The sequence below is a fragment of the Chiloscyllium plagiosum genome, unplaced genomic scaffold (genome assembly GCF_037043375.1).
Source record: "Chiloscyllium plagiosum isolate Xiang-an unplaced genomic scaffold, Cpla_swu_hap1 HiC_scaffold_2, whole genome shotgun sequence".
In the NCBI taxonomy this organism is placed as follows: domain Eukaryota; kingdom Metazoa; phylum Chordata; class Chondrichthyes; order Orectolobiformes; family Hemiscylliidae; genus Chiloscyllium; species Chiloscyllium plagiosum.
In genome coordinates, this window is record NW_028270140.1 from 28,198,720 (window position 1) to 28,221,517 (window position 22,798).

General features: G+C 37.7%; 1 protein-coding gene and 1 long non-coding RNA gene across 8 annotated transcripts in view; one reads left to right on the plus strand and one right to left on the minus strand.

The window, feature by feature from the left end:
• Positions 1-22,798, plus strand: part of LOC148151837 (uncharacterized) — a 61,559-nt gene that overhangs the window by 1,555 nt on the left and 37,206 nt on the right. The gene's annotated exons all lie outside the window — the stretch shown is intronic.
• The window catches only part of ccdc171 (coiled-coil domain containing 171), a 265,898-nt gene continuing 244,933 nt past the window's right edge, over positions 1,834-22,798 (minus strand). For all 7 annotated transcript variants that reach the window (XM_087995453.1, XM_043717546.2, XM_043717537.2 and 4 more), the window contains one exon: positions 1,834-4,973. In XM_087995453.1, coding sequence (XP_087851579.1) covers positions 4,725-4,973 — 249 coding nt within the window. In that variant the 3' untranslated portion in view covers positions 1,834-4,724. The remainder of the gene's footprint in view (positions 4,974-22,798) is intronic.

Sequence of the window (22,798 nt, forward strand, 5' to 3'; positions counted from 1 at the left end):
CCATCCAGGACAAAGCAGCTGCTTGATTTGCACCATATCCATAAACATCCACTCGCTCCATCAGTAGCAGCAGTACACTCAGTAGCAGCAGCGTACTATCTACAAGATGCACTGCATGAATTCACCAGAGATACTCAGACAGCAATTTCCAAACTTGCAACCACTTTCATCTAGAAGGACAAGGGACATGGATACAGGGGAACACCACGACCCACAAGCTCCACTCCAAGCCACTCACCAGCCTGGCTTGGAAATATATCAGCATTTCTTCTGTCAATAGGTCAAAATCCTGGAATTCCTTCTCTAAGGCCATTGTGAGTTAACCAACAGCATGTGGACTGCAGCAATTCAAGAAGGAAACTCACCACCACCTTCTCAAGGGCAAGTAGGACTAGATAATAAATGCTGGCCATCAGTGACACCCACGAGCTATGAATGAATAATAGAAAATCTCCTTTTCATCAATTTTTAGCCCACCCTGCGGCTCATTTACCTCCTCGTCCACTATGACGTTTCCACATGTTCTTTCATGGTCAAGGTAATATTATGAAAGGTTCAAGCTCTGATTTGTCATCTTTTTAAAACCATTGTTTCCAGCAGAATGACTAACTGGACATTTCAGACAAATGGAAACTGAGATGTAAGTGTTATGTTTACATCGGCTTTCTGTCAGATTAACAGCACAATATCAGACTTTTGCTCCGCTGAAGGGCCTAATAGGTAAACAACTGGTAGGGCAAGCAATTCTGTGTAACACACAAAAATGAAACTTGGAGGATTAAAAGAGAAGACAAAGAGAGAGTAGTTAATCAAACATTTAACAATTATTAAGGTTACTAATTTAAATTCCAAACAAATATGCTCCAATAATGCACCAATAAAACCTTGACTCAATCACCTTAAATTAAATTGACATGGCAAAATGAAAACAACCTCTGACTCATTATGAAGAATATGTTGGGAAATTTACTATGTATGTGTGTAAATGTATATAAAAAACTACACACACACACATCTGCCATCATACACTAAATGCCACTAAAGATGTGAAGCGAAGTTAAACAAATTCTGATGTTCTTACATTTCAAAGCATTAAATTAGCATGTGCTGATCAACGTCACATCAAAATCTGGATTTTGCTTCAAAATTAACAACCAACCTTATATTGGGTCATCCTTCCTGAACTTGCATACCAGAACAGAGAGGATTTCCAATTTTTGGTCAAAATCTGAATAGTTGACAATGAACTCAAATTTTCTATCTTTCCTAAGTCCCACATTGAAATATTAATGGATCTTATATAATGGTTATGTCGGCCTAATAAATATGCAAGGAAGGATACCTTGGCCAAATTGGTGAGCTGCTCTTGTACAGAACCTCTACCGACTGTGTCAAAATTCAACTGCGGAGGGAAAGATCCTGTGACTCACACAGCACCACCAGCCAAAGAGGGGGAGCAGTGTTTTAATTTACCTGCAGCTGAACACTTACACCTCAAGGGTTCCTCAAGATGGCAGTTGTGATCAGCTTGATCACATGTCCATTCAGCCTTGGAAACATTTGCTGATAGGATAAGATATCTTTAAATACTCTTCTTTATAGTGACCCCCACCATGTTAATTATCTTTATCTCTTTAAGTTTAAATTTCACACAATTCTATCCTCCTAAGTTCAGAATAATTATGTGAACAAGAACAGGCTGGCAAATTGAATGCTATTTGATCAATAGGTGCAGTTGAGGGCTTAAAGCAAGGCTAGTCAATTTAAAGTTGAAGACAGGAATTGCTCCCAAAGATTTTGTGCTGAGAATATGATTTGATTTTTTATAGTTTCAATCCAAAATGATGGGTTGAGTTAAAATGGTAAAACAGTATTACCAACTTGTTCATTGTTAGTCAATCTGCTACCCTGTTGTTAGGGACTGCTGATACACAAAAATATATAAAAATGACAAAGATTCGCAAATATCAGCACCAAATTTAGAATACCAGACATATGATAAAATAATTCACTGCTTCAATAAAACATATAACATGAATTTTCTATGGATAGCAACATGAATTTTTTAATAAATAAAATAAAACATTCAGCACATTTCAACCATCATTGATGATAGCAAACAAAGTATATAATTACATATTTACACAGATAAAGAAAATCAACTAAATCAATCACTGCATGAAAAAGGAAGATAAATGCAGATTCTAGAAATTAAATCAAAAACAACTTGTGAGGAAGTTTTTAGATTTTAATACAATAATTAGAAATCCAGTAAATAAACAGGTTTCAGTATGATTATCATGTACGAGTCAATGATTTATTTTGGGAAACAGGAAATGCTGCCTATACTATTTTATTGTCAAATTCTACTTGCTAGATCTGGATATTGAACCAAAATGTAAACTTAAAGTAATTCTGAGTTAGCCCATTTGTTAATTCATAAGCCTCAACAGTGGTCTCTGGCCAGCCAGAAACTATTGGGCAAGCGTAGATCTGCAGCTTCTGGGTCCTAAATACTATTCGTCAAGTCCTACTCTTCAGAGGATACATTTGTGCTTTTCACAGTGAGGGTTAGAGGTAATGGTCACACACTTGTCCTTTATCTGTGCCTCCTTTCACCCCAGATTCGGCCAAACTGAGTCCCCAGTTTGGCTTTCTCCCTTGCTAGCTATAGATAATCAGGGAGGTGGCATGGCTCTAAGTGGCAGCTAACTGAGCTTTTTAGCAGACGAATTGCTGGCGAATTGAGAGGATCCCTAATGAACCTTTTTGCCCTTTAACTGATAAAGGGGACAAGGGAGTAATTATCCTTTCAAAGCCAACTTGTGCAATTATTTCCCCTTGTTGCCACCTCCAGGGGAGAAAATTGTACCTCATTTTAGTAGTTTTACTGCACAGCCACTTTTTTTCTTGATGATCAAACATGTTTCAAACTGCAGGCAAATAGTTTGCATAAAACATGCTTCATGATATTTCAATAATTTAATAAAGAATATTGTATTGTTTCAATGAGAAGACTTTTATAAAAGAATGACTGTTCCAAAAATCAAAAACTGATTTAATTTCATGGTGCTCTCAGTGACTGTGTAAAAGAGCACTGTGTGACTCAATTGTTCAGTTTTTAAAGAAATCTTACAAATTCTTCATAGAATTCCAGAGAAAGTAATGCTTGCACCTATGGGGTTAAAGACATTAACCAATAAAAGTAACCCATTAAACAAGGGACTATATACTGATTACCAAATGAATATCACTTCATAAATTGCAAGCACCTAAAGGCTTGTCAAAGATGTTGCCAGAACCTGCCTTGTGGTTAGCACTCAGTTCCTTCCTGCCTGACCTATTATTTGATATTTGACCAGTTGGTTGCAAGACACTTGCTCTTTCGAGCTGAAATGTCACAGGGGCTTCATGTCAACTCCCTGACATCTTGGCCTGACATGAGCCTTTTACTTGTGTGTGTTACAAAGCAGAAAATGCAGGGCAAAAGCTACAGTTCCAAAATGATGCTTGTGTTGTTTTTTGGTGGTGGGGAAAGAGAACAGGGGTTGTGTGGAGTAGGGGTTAATCAACTATGAGATTCGAAAATTCTTGTTTCTATGTTTTTCTTCTTTATTTAATCATCCACCATTTAGATTTGCTCCCATTTCCATTTTGATGCTCCAATATATTCCCTTTAAGAAATGGATAGGTTAAATTAAGAGGTAAACTCTATCACTTCAATAAAAATGAATGGCAATCTGTACATGTTTGTTATGAAACAAGGTGAATCCAGTGACACGGTTTTACTCCACATCTGGTACTGAAGTGCCTAAATGCAAAATCAGAGTTCTGCAGTGCCAGTCAGCATCTGGAGCATGACTCGGGGTCAGTGTGATTATCTTAACTGCAATGGTTCCAGGATACTAAGCCAGTTTCTATGTGCCACAAAGGCCAAAGTAGCAATTACGTCAAAAAGTCTGTGAACATATTAAATGGATTAGTTACAACAGTGACACTCATTCAGGAACTGACCTTGCACAGTACATAAACATGTCATCCCCATTCCTCTCAGTACAGTTGTTTCACCTTTTCTTATCAGACAATAACCGATAAAGGGATGAGATTGAGGGTCTGTGGGGACTAGATCCAACAGTTAACTCCGTACGTTCAACTAGGCAATGCTATCATCATGTAGCTCAGTGAGAGGCAATCTGACCTTCTCACATTGACCAGGAGTGACATTATTGTGCTGAGAAAAACCAGTCACATCATCTCTGCTCTGCACAACCTGTTTAAAGTTTGCAACTAAATGCTTGTCTTCAGTTCAGTTGACAAGAGAGAAGAGGGGGCTCAGTGAACCATGGCAGGGCTGCCATGAAATGACAGGAATCATTGGTATACATTTCAAATAGCTTTAGTGATCCTATTAAAGTGCTGCATCCTACTTTGAAACAGACATGTATAAAAAAACTTTGATAGATAGAGACTGAAATGGCTTATTGATTTTAAGCCTATGCAAAATTACTTAAAATGTGTCACTTTTTTGCATTTAAAATATAGCTATTCAATAATAAAATGAAAATTAAACATAAATAAGAGATGATCTGTTTAACCACACATACACGCTCAAAAAAGGTTTTCAATCAATTACTCTAACATGAATGCAGGTTTGCTTATAATTGCCCTCATATCAAAAGAGCTGGTGTTTACTTAATTCAGACAACTGCAAAAAAAAATAGACTTTACAATTGTAATCTAAATGTACTATGGAAACAATCGTGTTCTGTTTTCAAGGATCCAGTGGATTGACTAACATGGAGAGAGGATGAAGATTGGGAACGTGGTCTATTTTTCTGTGGGGTGTCCCTCAGAAAACTGTGTGAACTCTCCATTTCTGGCTGCAAGGGGCCAAATTCCTGGCTTCTCTTCTCTTGTGACAAGATTGTTTGTGAATGGCAAGCGTATAGTTGATCGAAATGGGTTCCGATGGACTGCATTAAGAGGAAAACGGGGCATGTGGGAAGGCAGGGGGAAGGAAATGTGGGGATGGAGAGAGAGATGGTGAAAGAGAAGGAAGAGGAAACACATAAAAGATTTAAACAATTTGTATAAATGGTGCAATTACAAATCTAGATGCTTGCTTTCTGCTATGCAAATCTATCCTTCCCATTGAAACTGGTATAAAAAGGTATATTAACAATTCTGTACAACGTTAGGTCATTTATAAAACAATAAGAAAATGCAAGCACAGAAAGTGACTAGAATGCTTTATAAACTAAAAACCTGCTACAATAAACACTGATTTTCCAAAGCAAGAACTATATCTATTGGCTTTCAAAACTCTCTGAATCCATATCCTATATATAATTTACAATAGTGGGAAAGAGGTAAAACGAAAGTCTATCTGACTGATGTTCGCCATGACAATGTTATGATCAAGTCTCTGATGATAATATACATGGGGTGTGAATTCCTTATAAATCTCTCAATACACTAGTATAACTGCAGTATAAAATTAGATTTCTGCTGCACCTCCTGCAAAATTTCACTCCCACAGCAGGAAAATCATCAAGCAAATGTACTCCAGCTTTAGATTCTCTATTTAATGTACAAATATTATTAAATGTGCCTTCTAAATAACATTTTTGAATAGATTCCCAATAAGGCTACCTAAACCAGATTTATTCTGGTTTTGGCCAATGAATAAAGAAGCAGCATCTGCAACAGTTGAAAGGGAAAAAAAGAGTTTTAACCTGCATTGAACCGTTTCCAAATAGATTTAGAGCTTCTGTATGTGATAAATGAAACTTCCCCAACAGAAGACATCAAGGTAAAATGCTGGGAGGCATTATTCAGAGTTAAAGGGGAATGGTTCTCCATCTGTTGGCAGGAATTTTTCCAAGGAATATAATTTCTACAAACTTTGCAGAGGAGCATTCAGTACACATTCCCTTTTCACAGAAAATTTATGCTCAGATCACTCTATCCGGTCAGACTGCCGTCAGTGCAAATGAAAACATTTTAATACAAGATTAATAAATAAGAAGGATTTTAATTATGCTGTTTTCAGTAACATCTCCTTACATCTGTAAAATTACACCAAAACCTCTTTACAAAGTTTGTTTCTCCTTACCAAAAGAATTATATCCATTCCAATTGTGAGAGTTCAATACTTATTAGATTACGAAAATATTCCCTGGTACTTTTCCAAGTGGTACAATTTGGTCTCTACAGAAACAGTTACTTTGGGCTCTAGAAAAATAAGTTCCAAGACTTTTCTCCCACTGTGTAAAATGGAAGACGTTAAGCTGAACAAAGGAAGTACAAACATAAAAGTACAATTTCAGATCTCCACATATTACTACGGATATACTCATATACATTTTCAACCATTCTGGCATATAGTACTTCTCTATTATGACAAGATCAATGAGCTTGACATTATTATGTGTACTGAAAATTTTCCAGATATAATCTAGGTTTTTCTAAGTAAATACAAGTGCAAATAATTCAAAAAACAAGTCACTTTTAAATATATCTGGTTTTCTTTTCGATTTCTCAACTTGATTTAAATGTTTTTAAACAATTCTGTTCCTTCTCCTTTATCACAGCACTAAAGTTCCATTTCCTTCATTGAACAAGTTTTGAATTGCATTTTACTGTCAGAACATTCTTTTCACATTGAACAACAAGAAAAGAGAAATTGGACCATTTACCATCAGTGAAAAGCATTCTCTGCATTAGTGAAAGGGGTTGATTACATGCACATCTTAGCTCAAGATAACTTGTCAAATTTATTTAGATCTGATTTGTCTCTGAGACAGATTTGTGCAGGTAACATTTTGTTTAAGAGTACATTATTACATGTAGAAATGAAATGCATTCTTCGCATTAGGCTACATAAGGTATCTTAAACAACTTGTATTACAAGTCAGGCTTATCTATTCACTTCGCCATGATGAATCCACATAGATATTTAAGTCCAAATCATTTGACGATTCAACTCAGCAGAATTCTTCATAATCATACATGTAATGTGATCCTTTCTGCCCCTCTGGGACTATGACATGGTAAGTGGAGAGGCCATAACGATTTGTACAGACAGTACTGTCTACATTTGCTGGCAATAATTATTCAGATCAGGCATCCTTCTTTCCACAAGCATTTCCATTGTCAGACACAACAATGTTTCTGAATGCCAGTTAACAATTCCCATCATGTCAAAGTGAGCAATAGATGATTTAGAATTCACTTTAAACTTTTTCAGCTACTAATTGCTAAACCAGATTCTTCACTAGGAACAAGGTTGAAAACAATGTTAAACTTCTTTTCATGGTTTACATTATGCCAGGATTTATGGTTTAGTCTCGATAGCTCTAACATTTTCAACACATTTTGTATTCCAAGTTAAAATGAAGTTGTGAGAGCCTCAACTTGCAAATTTTAAATAAAATTAAAAGTTAATCGGTGTAATTTACCGTGAAATGGTAAACATCCATATAAGAATTAAAATCTAAAATCTTGAAACCTTTTACTTCTTTTCTATAATTAATGACATATTTTTGAACATTTCTATTGTCTGCTCATTCTGCACTTGTTTCCTCATTTTCCAACTAGAATTCATGTAAAAATGTTTATCTCTGTGTAATTCTTTAATCAGGAATGGACAGCTGTAACCATGGCTTAAAAACTAATGATTGGAGGTTTTCCATCGCAGAATAATCAAATATCTCTTGATATGAATTACTAAATGAGTAAAACAGAGTTATATATTTTAAAATTTCATTCTGTATAGTAATCTGTAAATTGTAATATTGAAACTTCTTGAATGTAAGATTAGTCTTTTTACAGGAGTTCAGCTAATTTTACCATAAATTATGTTATCAGACTAACCACCACATCAAGTTGTGATGCAAACAGCAAGAAATGATGTTACCACTATTTAGACTAATTGGAGAATTATATCATTAAGCAATGTCCTCATGCCAACTGATTCTATACTACTCACAATCACATAAAAGCAAACAAGTTTTTGAAACAAACTAAAGTTTGAGTCAGCTTTGTAACAGGATCAACAGTAATTACATTTAACCGCAGTTACAAAATTTAGTCTATAAAAATGTAAAAATAAATACATTGTGTTTCTCATGGTACTAATTTTCCTATCTCTGATCATAGATTTAACACCAAAAAGCTGATCATTCCAGAAATTCATAAGTCTTTTATAACGTTCTTTCTCATAAATATTTAATTGTTTTTAGCATTTCAGTGAGATTACTGTAAAAATACAAGATATAAAACTTTAATTAAAGCACAAATTTATTCAAAACTGATGTGATCTAATTCAAAATTGTTGGAAAAATGCTGTAATTCATTTTTTGTTGTAAAACCAAAATTCACTATGAATTTTAAAGGAATTATCATACTGTAAGATTTGTTTATTTGTTAAGAGAGCAAAATGAATGTTACTGGAAACAATATCTTGCACTTTGCAGCAAGGCATATTATGAAGCATCCTCAGGTCAGATAGGACAATAATACAAATGATCCTAAATTGAATCTAAATCATAGTCTTAAACAAAAATATTCATTAAACACACCATGCAAAATTTTCTATTCACAAATTACCAAGTGGAAACATTAAACTGGGAACACAATTAACTGTATATTTGAGCAAATGGTACAAGTTATTTAGGAATAGATACTGAAATTCCCAGCAGAGCCCTTAGTCGCCATTACAAGAGATTTTGGGTGAAATTGGTTCTTGACATTGGAGAGGAAATTGATGATAGCCATTTTACATTTCACCCAGATTTCTTTTCCATTGGCAGATAATGGACAGCTAATTTTCTATCGCCAATTGTAATCCTACTGTCAAAGATCAAATTCACCTATCTGGATGAAGTAAACTTGTTTGCAAGCAACTCTTGAACTGGTAGATGAGAGGAAAGTCCCTTTTATAGTGGTCTCAAAAACAGGATGACTACATTGTTGAACAAATAGTTTATTTCTCAATTGACAAAAAGAAATGTTAAAATTAGAAAATAAGTTAATACATATTCAATTAGATTAGACTGTACACTAATGTAGGTATATGTCAATGAGATCAAACCCAATAATGTGGCAAATTGAAATAAAAGTTTTTTTTTTAAAAACAAAATCACATTTAGGGAAGGGGAATCTTTGTACTGTAGCAAGCTGCAGCGCAGTTTAGATCATAACATTGCCTTGTAAAACAGAAATTCTCTTTACATTATTAGCCTTGGTGAAATACTGACTTAGTATGTTACTACTTGGGTCATTAAAATGTTATTAGATTTGTAAATCTTTTTAAAAGTCCTTTTCATGTAGATTTTTAATATTATGCTATTTTATAGCTTGTAGCTATCTGTAATTCACTGAACTTCAAAATTCAAACTTTTTTAAAGCTCGATGGCTTATCACTTTAAGTACTGTATAATGAGTTGAAATAAATTTCCTGTATTTTAAAATGTAAATTAAAAAAGAGGAATGCATTTTTAAACTTAATTTGTCAATTTGGTGGAATCAACTAATATCCTATTTGATATTATAAATCTCTGTCCACAAATTTGCATTTCATCCAGCGCAATCTTTTTATTTAATGGTGGATTTTGTAAAATTAGAATTATTAGTCAAATATTTAATTTAAAGGAATGGTTGAATATAACTAATATCTTGCATAGTGAATCATTGGGTCATTTCAAGAGGAGAAAATACTTCCCTATTTGGTCCTGTTTTAATATTAAATTGTGTGCATTTTCTTTCACTGAAAAGATTTAGTTACTGGTTTGGTGGTGTAAGAAAATAATTTACTCCTAGAAGTTTACATCACCAGAAACAGCTACTTCTAGTCAGTCTAAATAGTTGAGTAGGTAACACAAATGTTGTACATCACTTAAACCCAGAATGTATTAAGTACATTCAATTGTTTTGTCTGACTCAATTACCTTATGTAACAATGTAGTTTAGAATTTTTTTCCCATCAACCTGCCTATTAAAATTTTATAGTACATATTACCTTAGCAAAATGTAATTAATAATACCAATGGAGATAGTTGTTTAAACAAATTAGCAACTAATCAGGTCATTTCTCACTAAATCTAAAATTGTACAAATAAATAACTTGGTATGTATTTTGCTGCATTTATATTGCATTGGAGGTACTAAAATATACAATACGAAGACAATGTCAAGAATTTATTAATAGATTACATCTTTTAAGAATCCATAGTTGATTTCCAAGTTTCAAAATGTAACAAGTGGAGAAATTATTTATTTTTCACACAAATCCCTTTTCATAATCTCCTGAATGTCATATGATCGCATTCCACTGATATAAGGAACACTGAAATGCTTTGTCCAATCATTTGAATGCCAGAACTTTGAAGAACAGAAATAAGAGTAACAATAGTTGACATATACAGCATGAAAGCTGAGGTGTCTGCATGCAATAATGCTAGAGTCTGACACTAACCCACATTTCAGCTCTCTAACAGTGCTGTAGTCCATATGAACTTTGTGACAGGCCTCTGTCTCCTCAGACACACTTGACTGGCTCTCACTGACATTCAACTGTCAGCTAGCAACCCTTTACCATGCCCCTAACATGCTCTACAGCTTCACCCAATTAACTCGCTTTCACATGACATTGCAGCAAAGAGCTTCATAATAGGTGGTCAAGGTGCAAGGCGCTCATCTGGCCTCTGACTGTTCACGAAAAGCAAGAAGTTTAACTACCTTACTTCTGTTTGCTTGTGGTGAATAGAAAAGTATGGGCCCTATACAAATCGCTTTCTTTTCATTCTCTAAAAATCTTATCTAATACAAAATGACACTACAATGTAAATCTGTCAAATAATTCACTTTCTAATCAAACATAAGCAAACATTATAAATTTGGGGTAAAATAAAAACCTTAAGTGCTTTTAGATTATAATTTATGTCTTCAAAAAACTCAAGGGATTGATTACCTTAATACAGTTATTAAGCAGATTGTTAATTCATAAGCAGTTAAACCAATTTATAATTAGGACTCAGATTAAAAATTCACCTTTAGCCCTGCAAAATACCACTGACTGAATCCAGTGGGATATAGAAGGTCATGGCAAAAGCTTAACTGCACTGATAGTGCTAAACATCATTAAAGCATCTGAAAGACAATTGTAAAATTAAGACAAAGTCTGGTCAAACACTCACCAGTTATTTGATCTGGCACTTTGAAGCAAAATTGTTGATTAGAAATTTAGAACTGGACAATCTTGAAAACAAATGTACGCGTTTACAATTTTGGGAAGTACCACAGCTTGTAGCATTTCCTTGCTTTTTCTTAAAATGTTCTTCCATTTTGTCCCAAAGATATTGGGAGATACGGTAGTACGGTCCGTGAACACTTGCAATCTCAGCAAAGTACCCATTGTTCTTGGTGACTCTTGACAGCACATATCAAGTGACTAATTGACTGTAACAAGTATTGTACTGAAATCTAATCACATTAGCTTAGGTCACTTTACATACAGAGTCATAGATCATGGAAACAGATCCTTCAATCCAACCAGTCCACACCAACCATGTTGCCAAACTAAACTAGCCCCACATGCCCACAACACTTGGCCCATATACCTTCAAACCTTTCCTATTCATGGACTTCTCCAAATGTTTTTAAATGTTGTAACTGTATATACATCCACTACTTCCTCTGGCAGTTCATTCCACACACGACCCACTCTCTGTGTAAAAAGGTTACCCCTTATTTCCTTTCTAAATCTTTCTCCTCTCATCTTAAAATTATACCGCTTAATTTTAAACTCCCCCACCCAAAGGAAAAGACCATTGTTATTCATCTTACCTATGCCCCTCATGATTTTAAAATCCTCAATATGGTCACCTCTCAATCTCTTACGCTCCAGTAAAAAAAATCCTAGACTTTCCAATCTATTTTTGTATCTCAAAACCTCCATTCCAGGCAACATCCTGGTAAATCGTTTCTGAACCCTCTCCAGGTTAATAATATCCTTCATTAACAAGATGACCACAACTGCACAAAATACTCCAGAAGAGGACTCACCAATGTCCTATACAACCTCAACATGATGTCCCAACTCCAATAACTCAAAGGTTTGAGCCATGAAGACCAGCATGCTACACACCTTTTAAATCATCCTGTCTAGCTGTGACGCAAACGTCAAAGAATTATGCACCCGAACCGCTATATCTCTCTGTTCCATGACGCTACCCAGGGCCCTAACATTAATTGCGTAAGTCTTGCCCTTGATTGTATTACCAAAATACAATACTCACCTTTATCCAAATTAAACTCCAACTATCACTCCTCAGCTCATTGACAAGCAATCAGTATATCTTTCTAATCTTAGATAACCTTCTTCACTGTCCACTATACCACCAACTTTGGTGACATCTGCAAACTTACGAACCATACCTCTGATATTCATCCAAATCATTTATAGAAATGTAAAAAAAAGTGGACCAAGTACTGGTCCCTGTGGAACAAAGCTGATCCAATCCAAAAAGCAACACTCTACCACGATCTTCTGTCTCCTACCATAAAGCCAATTTTATATCTAATTGGCAAGCTCACCCTGAATCCCAAGTGATCTAACTTTACTAATTAGATGACATGTCGAACCTTGCCAAAGACTTTAACAAAGTCCAAGTAAACAATGTCTACCACTCTTTCCAGCAGTGATTAGAGTCATAGAGATGTGTAGCATGGAAAGAGACCGTTCGATCCAACTTGTCCATGCCAACAAGATATTCTAACTTAATCTAGTGCCATTCGCCAGCACTTGGCTCAGATCCCTCTAAAACCTTCCTATTCATATACCCATCCAGATACCTTTTAAATGCTGTAATTGAACCAGCCTCCACCACTTCCTCTGGCAGCTCATTTCATACACGCACCACCCTCAGCGTGAAAAAGTTGCCCCTTAAGTCCCTTTTATATCTTTCCCCTCTCACCCTAAACCTATGCCCTCTAGTTCTGGACTCCCCCACCACATGGAAAAGACCTTGTCTATTTATCCTATCCATACCCCTCATGATTTTATAAATGTCTATAAGATCACTCCTCAGCCTCTAACGCTCCAGGGAAAATAGCCCCAGCCTGTTCAGCTTCTCCCTATAACTCAAATCCTCCAACCCTGGCAACACCCTTGTAAATCTTTTCTGAACCCTTTCAAGTTTCACAACATCCTTCCAAATAGGAAGGAGACCAGAATTGCATGCAATATTCCAAAAGTGGCCTAATCAATGTCCTGTACAACCGCAACATGACCTCCCAACTCTTATACTCAATGCTCTGACCAATAAAGGAAAGCATACTAAACGCCTTCTTCACTATCCTATCTACCTGTGTCTCCACTTTCAAGGAACTATGAAGCTGCACTCCAAGGTGTCTTTGTTCAGCAACACTCCCTTGGACCTTACCATTAAGTTTATAAGCCCTGCTTTGATTTGCTTTTCCAAAATGCAGCACCTCACATTTATCTAAATTAAACTCCATCAGCCACTCCTCAGTCCATTGGCCCATCTGATCAAGATCCCATTGTACACTGACGTAACCTTCTTCGCTGTCCACCATACCTCCAATTTTGGTTTCATCTGCAAACCTACTAACTATACCTCCTATGTTCGCAGATATAAAAGGGACTTAAGGGGCAACTTTTTCACGCAGAGGGTGGTGCGTGTATGGAATGTGCTACCAGAGGAAGTGGTGGAGGCTGGTTCAGTTACAGCATTTAAAAGGCATCTGGATGGGTATATGAATAGGAAGGTTTTAGAGGGATATGAGCCAATTGCTGGCAAATGGGACTAGATTAAGTTAGGATATCTTGTCATTTATATAAATGACAAAAAGTAAAGGACCCAGCACCGATCCATATGGCACTCCACAGGTCACAGGCCTCCAGTCTGAAGAGCAACCCTCCACACCACACTCTGTCTTCAACCATCGAGCAAGTTCTGTATCGAAATGGCTAATTCTCCCTGTAATCCATGAGATATAACCTTGCTAACCAGTCTCCCATGAGGAATCTTGGCAAATGCCTTACTGAAGTCCATCTGGATCACATCCACCACTCTGCCCTCATCAATCCTCTTTGTTACTTCTTCAAAAAACTCAGTCAAGTTCGTGAGACTGGGGCAGTAGTCAGGAACAGAAACTGTCCTTAGTCCAGGCTAGGCAATACATAGGTTAATTGCACTGACCTATCAAGAGGTAGTTCAGGTTAACCAATCCACTTCTTGACCAGTGTCCAACTTTGGAAGTTCCATTTGTAGCACTCTATATCATACACTTTATTTATATGGAACCATTAGGGAATTTTCATTTTTTTAAGGCACTTTTTAAACAATATGTTAGAATATACTTGATCACTAAGTAACTAATTTGAAACTCTTTAATATTTTTGGAATAGTCAAACTATCACTAATGGACTTAAATACAGTTTGGAAGAGCCAAGCTGTGAAATTAAAGCCTTGCAAAAGTCTTCATCTTAAATGGAGAGATAATTCTCTAGGTATAACACTTTTAACGTAATTTATATTTTTAGTGAACTTTCATTTGATTAGGGGAGGGATTTTAATGGTAGCAAAGGAATCATTTTTCCATTCTGCGCACAATTGTCAGTATTAAGCATTCCCATGCCTGATACATTGCAGGTTAGATGGAGCTTAAACCTGTTCCTGGCAACGTGGCTTAAACTCAAATTCAACTCAGAGGTTCCCATTTTTAAATGGTGGTGCTGTATCAAGGTTAGCTCATAGGAACTAAAATGCTCTGGATTTACGAAGTTTAAATCAACATTGTTTTCACAGCTGTAATTAAGTCACCTAATCAGAAGCACATTTGACAGCACACATTTTGGAAACCAGACGCTACAATTGCTTGTTGTCCAGACAGCTGATAGTTGCACAAGTGGAATAGTCCAGGTAAATGTAAATGAGGAGGTTAGGAAAACAGTTGAAATTAAACAGTTCTCCTTTTCCATAGATTAACATTCTAGTGATAGGAACCAGCATTCTCATTTCCTGCTCTTTTGCTGAGTCACCATTTCCCCATTGACAGTTTTATACAGGGAGGTGGGGATGGGCCAAAGTCAATAGATGAGCTGGCTATATGTGTGTTCCAGTTGTAAATTGTGCAAGTGACGAATGAAAAAAACTACCACAGGATGTAGACGATGCCCAGAAATGTTATTTAAAATAAAGCTTCTCTTTTCCTTCTTTTGGTAAATACATCATGTTTAAAATAACAAACTACTACTGAACTCTTTGCAACTAGAAACAATCCTTACTTTCTTAAAGCTTAAACTGCTTACCACTTGGAACAACAATTTCCCATTTCATCCTACGAAAGTATGAAAACAGACAGCACCAATATCCCAACTGCAGCAAATTTTCAGTTGGAAGTATATGTGTTTCCACTCTACATTTATGTAATACCAAAGCACTAGTACTGTATGCACAAGGCTACATTATCCTCCCCTCTCTTTAATTAATCTGCAGTTTATCAGATCAAGGCATTGTGCTCAAAAAGATGAGATGGCTGTTTTGTTTGGGGGAAAAGAGGTTTTGTGACCTGCCTTGAACAGTGTCACTACTGCAGGTTTGGCAGGCAGCCCACCTCTTCCTCTAGTTTTCATAGGAATGCTCAGCTTGATTTAATCAAGAATGGGCAAGAGACCAAGCAACGAACACTGGGGCAGGTTCAACCCTGCAAACACCACTGCACCAAGAACACAAGAAAGAAAAGGAAAAAAAACACACCACAGTGGAACAGAACCATATTGTCACAATTTGAATACCTTTAAGATGGACTGGAGAAAAATACAAATAATAAAAATGTGTCCATTACTGAAGAGAATATTTCCTTCTCTGGTTAGACCCCTACTGAGTTATTCAAGCTTTAAAACCTGCATTTAATTCTTGTTGACAAGCTCCTGGGGCAAAGTATTTGCATTTTGTCTACCTACATTCTGAGCCATTGTGTTTGTTCAGAACGTTGTTTCTACATTAACCATTTTTGCAAGTTATTTACAATTGGGCACAAGAACATGTGCATCTCTAGGGCATTTGCCCTTCTAGATTATAGTCAACATAATGTATTTAGTCAAAAAACAAACTTAACAATATCGTCCACTAGTATTAGACATGGGGAGCCAACATTGGGTTTCCATAAATTAATATATTTAATTATAAATCCAGAGACACCCTTCAAATTTCTCCAACTTAGCATTTCACAGTTGTGACTATCCTTCCATGGATTACAAATGCGAAATATGATCACCTGATAAAAAAAGTTATCTACTCTTAATTTACAATCACAAGTAGCAGCGTATTAAGATGAACTGAAATGTCATATTATGCTAGCCCTGATGTCGGGCCAACATAAAATATCTTTGAAACTGCATGTCTTAATGTCATTACCTGCCAATGCTAGAAAAGATTTTGTCCTTATTGCACAATGGAAACTGTATTCTGTGACCATCTATGGGATTGCTGCAACTGACTGTAATTGGCAGATTGTTAATTTATTAAGTAGTTCAGCTGCAGCAACAAAAATATTAGACATAGGAGCAGAAGTAGGCCATTCAGCCGATCAGGTCTGCTCCACCATTCAATTAGATCATGCCTGATATCACTCAATGCCATTCTCTTGCCTTAACTCTATAGCCTGTGATTATTTTGCTGATTAAAAATGTCTATCTCAGTCTTAAATATACTTAATGATTCTACCTCTACAGCTCTCTGTGGTAAAGAATGCCACAGATTCACTTCCCTCAGAAAAAAAAATCCTCCTTATCTCTTAAAGGTGCAACTCCTTATTTTATGATTATGACCTCCTAGACTGTCTCAGAAGGAGAAACACCTTTCCATATCTATCCTGTCAAGTCCCTATGAATCTTGCATACTTCATTAAGGTTGATCTCATTTTGCTAAATTCCAGCAAATACAGGCCTAACATATTAAACCTCTGCTTGTAAGATATTCCCTCCATATCTGGGATCAGTTTCGTGAACCTTCTCTGGACTGACTCCAATGCCAGCATACCCCTTAGGGGTCCAAAACTATTCACAGTAGATCAGCTGTGGTCTGACTAGTGCATTGTACACTTTTAGCAAAACTTCCCTACTTTATATTCCATTGTCTTCAAAATAAAGGCCAAAATTCCATTTGCCTTCCCATTGAACTTGGATGCTAACTTTTTGTGATTCATGCACAAGGACTCCCAAATCCCCCTGTGCTGTAGCTTTTTGCAGTGTTTCTCTATTTAAATAACATTCAGCTCCTCTATTCCTGCAGCCAAAGTGCATTACCTCACATTTACCCACATTACATTCCATCTGCCAAGCTTTTGCCTATCCTCCTGCAGACTCCTTCTGCCATCCCCAACACTTGCCATTGCACAATTTGCATCATCTGCAAACTTGGCAATAGCACATTCACTTTCCAAATCTAAATAATTTATACATACTGTAAATAATTGTAATGCATTTTTATGAGAATTTAAAGTGATACAGCTGAAGCTTTGGGGGTGGGGAGAGGTGGAGGTGGAGGAGAGTGAAGGGACATAGGGGCCACAGAACATTCAACACAAAGGGAGATAATAAGAATGGGAGGCAAGTTATGAATCACAGTCAGAGCCTGCAGGTCACTTGCACAAACACAAAGTTGGAGCCTTGCCACAATGATTCAAAAATCAACTGTGCAATGTGGTCTCAATGTAGAAAACGGTGCCTCCAAAATGGAAGGAGTAAGTTACTCCTTTTAATCCCCACGGGGATGGAGTGTGAGGCCCTCTACCAGGCTAGTCATCATGACTGTAGTGATTAAACAATGATATTCATCTGCTTTCAATTCATAGTTAAACTGAAAGTCAACATTCGTCAGAGCATCCAATTCTGAAATGCACTTATGAGGTAATCATTTGAAGTGCATTGAGACTGACAACACACAATGGAAAAAGGCACTCTCTATCGCAACATTATCTTCCCAAGACACACAGTCCAAATGGGCGGCACAGTGGCTCAGTGGTTAGCACTGCTGCTTTATGGCGCTAGGGACCTGGGTTCGAGTCCTGCCTTGGGTGACTGTCTGTAGTGAGTTTACATATTCTTCCTGTCTGCGTGGGTTTCCTCCGGGTGCTCCAGTTTCCTTCCACAATCTAAAGATGTGCAGGCCAGGTGTAAATATAGGATAGGGGAATGGGTCCGGGTGGGTTACTCTTCGGAGGGTCGGTGTGGGCTGAAGGGCCAGTTTCCCTATTATAGGGAGTCTAATCTAATTATAATCAAATGAAAGCAAGCCAACACCATTACAACTTCCATATTTCCAAGTACAAAAGGAAAGCTGTTACGACATCACTACTGAGGCAGATAGGGAAGGGTGGGAGTTGCTGGTGAAATGGTGTCCTCCTAGAAGCTGCCTCATGCCAGGGAAATATGGACATTTTGTTGAGTAGCCCTACATGAGGCAATAATATTTCACTCTAAACTCTATCAGAGTGCTTCATTTGCTTTTTTGAAATGACTACACACTGCCCTCCCTGAGGATAACATTCAGATTCATTGCCAAATATGTCAGGATTCAGGCATGCCAATAATAACACATGTGTAAACTCTCATGTGTATTCTCACTAGTCTGCTTCAGTTTATTAAAAAAAAGACTAAGGTAAATCTAGCTGTTCTTCTGGCACTGCTGCTAATCTGAAGAAAAAGACCAAGAAGAGAGCAGACAGAACAACTTCTCCTGGCCCAACATAAACAACAATTGCCCATAGTTGCTGCACAGCATCCAGAAGTAGCAGTTCAAGACTCACCACAAAGGTGGAGAGTTCTGATGTGTAACAGTACCCTCAGACATCAGAGCTGCTATCTGCACGTGACTGAGGCACAGTGCAAAGAAATCTAAGGGTGGCGGGAGCTATCTTCCCACGCCTATGCTAGCTGCTGGTGAGGCCATGTGCCTACAAGGGCTCTGTGGTGTTCCCATCCTGGTAGCCCTCAGGGTTACAAGAGACCTTAACATTTTTTTGCGATTGAGTCATCAGACAGCAATGTTTTTTGCATTTCACAGTTTTTTTGTCATATGTGCATCCTGCACATTATTAATGTAATATTTGTCACATTCTGCCCATTAATCTCATTTCCCCATGATGCAGCCAGTCAAACATTAGTGGCATTAGGCTTTTCATCATTGTTGGCTTTCCACAGGTGCAGGGTGCAATTGATTGTACATAGCTTTGAGAGCACCCCATCACCATCCAACAGTGTTCATGAACAGAAAAGGATTCCACTCCCGCACAGCAAAGGTAAAACACTGAACAGCCTTTGACCAGAGTCACTGTCAAACAGACCAGAGGCCTCCTGCACGGGACGTTCCAATGTCTGAACTGGTCAGGCAATTCCATGTAGTTTTGCCCAGACAAGGCATCCCAGATTGCAGTGATGTGCTGCTAGAAAAGACAGGTAAGGGGTGGATATGCCGGATGAGGTAATGGTGTAAGATTGAGAGAACTACCTGAGGAGGAAGATAATGGTGAGAAGACAGAAAAAAAGTCTGCAATCAACAGAACAGAACAAGAGACCTGTGCCCAATTAAATAAGGTCACAAAATGGTATTTCAAAGTGGATGGAGCAAAAACAAATTGCTTTTCTTAAGTATTATTTTTTTTGTACTGTATGATAAACTTTAAAAAAATCTGTAAAACTTGTGAAGAATATTTGTACCTGAAAGTGATCTGAAAGTGGCCATGCTGAGCCAGGTTTAGCATCAGTTTTCCAGTCAGCGGATAAGCCTCCCATTGTGACCATAAATTCTACTTAACGAGTCCAGAAACCTGAATGATTCCAATGCAGAACTAAGGCTGTTCTGAACCTCAACTGACCATGAGGCTGCGCGTTTAACCAGATTATGACATGCAAGATTAGCTCATTCAAATTTGCATGGTCACAGAGCCAGCGTAATTACAATTTCAAATGCCTCTGATACTGCAGGGGAATGGCAAAAACATACACTGGCGGCAAGCATTGGGATCCAAATTGGGTCAGAGTTTGGAGGGGTAAAGCATGAACAGGGGAGGAAAAAGGCTCTACAGCAGCAGGATATAAGCCTTTTATTTACTTGAAACTTAAGCTACTGTAAGTAACAGGGTTGGGTATTGAAATAGGTCCTAGGCGAAGATTCTGGGAATATTAACTTGAAGAACAGTGATTGGACTTGTATTGTTAACTATGTTTCTCTCTCTACAAATGCTGCCAGACCTGCTGAGTTTCTTCAGCATTTTATGTTTATTACTGTGTATATCAGGATATGTTTTAGGGTAGAGGATAAGTTCTTCCAATATTCTGTTTGCTGGTCAATACTGAGAGAGGACACAGACCAGTGTTCATCAAGACCCTTATTATGCAAGAGAAGCTAGTCGTTACTCTATTCCTGGGGGGAGCAGTGAAAAGCCCTAAAGAGACCATTATTGGATGGATATTGTCATATCCCTCGTGTGAGAATTGAAGAATTGCAATAAAAGGAAGGATATCTCCCTATTCCAAGTTCAAGATGGAATGTCCTGTATTAAGCAAGGTGTGTGATCCATTTTCATAAAATGACAAGTCTTGCCCTCTGTGAGCAAGAAGGAAAGTCTCCAATTATCTGTTTTTTTATGAAGGTTTACTATAGGAGTAGTTTTTAGAAGTTCTGCTTTGTTAGTTTTTGTAGCCGTATTTTCTAGATTTTATGAGTCTTTTACTGTTTCCACTCAATACGTTATGAGTAGGGTTCTTCCTCTCGAGGGGTCACAGGTTGTTTCAGATGGCTACGGCTCGTTGCTCGTTTAAATGATGCACCTGGAATATTAAGGGGAGTCACTCACCAATTAAGAGAAAGAAATTACTTTCAAGTCTTAGGAAAGAGAGGGTTGATGTTGCTCTGTTGCAAGAAACATATCTAGACGATAAGGAACATTTAAAGTTACAATAGGGAGGGTTTGGCTGCTTTTGGATTCGGTATTGTCCTGTAGAATTGGGAACATAGCCATTTCTGACCATGTGGCAGTATATTTCGAGGTTAAGGCCAGGTAATGGGATAGGCTTGCGGTGCATGGATCCTTTTCTCCTGAAGGGCAGCAAGTTTATTGAGTACTTTTCGTGGGAGTTTAAAATTTTCTGGGATATTAATTTGGGTCAGTCAGTAACCCATTGGTGTTCTGGAAAACTGCCAAGGCCAATGTAAGGGATATAATTATTTCTTACTCAGCGACCCAGAAGCTTGAGGCCCGGTTGAAGGCAGCCAAGATGGCATACCTTGACAGGCCGTCTATGACCAAGCTACAGCAGATTACAGCTCTCTGGGCTGCTCTGAACTCTGTGCTCATCCAAACAGCGAAGAGAGAGATTTCCTCCATGAAACAAAGGCTATTCGAGTACGGTGATAAGTGGGTAGATGCCTGGCATATCTGGTTAGGAAGAGCACCCTTCAATCTATTAAATTTATTAGAGAGGGTACTGGTACTCTCATGTGTGATTCCAAAAAGATTAACGTGGCATTTAGGAAATTTTACTCTGAGTTGTATCAATCGGAGATTTGTGAGGACAGGTTGGCGAAGATGGAGTCCTTTTTAAAGTACTTGGACCTTCCAGGTATAACTTCAGGGCAGGCATCCCTTTTGAATGCCCCTTTGACAATGCAAGGAGGCAGCAAGGGAGCTCCAAAGTGGTAAAGCGCCTGGCCTGGATGGATTTCAGAGTGAGTTTTACAAGGAGTTTATAAATATGTTGGCCAGGCCAATGGTGGACATGTATAATTATTCATATAGTCAGGACTGGCTCCCATCCTCTCTGACAGAAGATAATATCTACCTTATTCTCAAGAGAGGGAAAGCCCAGAGGACTGTTTCGTACAGGCCCATCTCGCTGCTAAACATGGATTTTAAAATTCTGTTGAAAACACTTGCGCTGAGGTTGGAGAAGGTATTGCCCTCTATTGTAAAAGAGGACCAGACAGGTTTTATTGGGGGTCGCAGGTCTTCTAACAACATTAGAAGAGTGCTGAACATGGTCCATGTGTGCCAACAGAGGTCAATTCTGAGCTTGGTAGTCTCCCTAGATGCAGAGAAAGTGTTTGACCTGGGGGAATGGCTGTACCTTTTCTATGCCCTGGAACGGTTTGGTCTTGGGGAGGTGGGGGTTCTTTGCCAGGTGGATCGCAGTGTTGTATAGTGATTCTATGGCAGCGGATCTTACTAATGGCATAAGGTCTGACAATTTTGGTATTGGTAGAGACAGCTGGCAAGTGTGCCCCATTTCACCGCTGCTGTTCACACTGGTGATTGAGTCGTTGGTGGAGGCTATCTGGAGGGACTCTAATATAGTTGCTACAGAGGTGGGATCGATTGGTGGGGTATAAAATCACCCTTTATGCAGTCGACGTATTTCTTTTTCTAACTAATCTAACAATATCTGTGTCCCATTTAATACAAAAGATTAATTTATTTGGCTCTTTCTCGGGATATAAAATCAACTTTATGAAATTGGAGGCCATGCCAGTGGGGGTTTTGTGATCTTGAAGGTGGAATCCAATTCACCTTCAGGTGGTCACAGGTAGGTTTTCCAAATTTAGGCATTTTTATTACTCCTGCCTTTGATCAATTACATAAAGCTAATTTTGTGCTTGAGAAGATAAGACAGGACCTTCAGCGTTGGGAAGTTCTACCAATATCTTGGTTGGGTAGAATAGCTCTGAATGTTCTTCCTCGCTTATTATATCCCAGGCGAATGCTCCCTCTG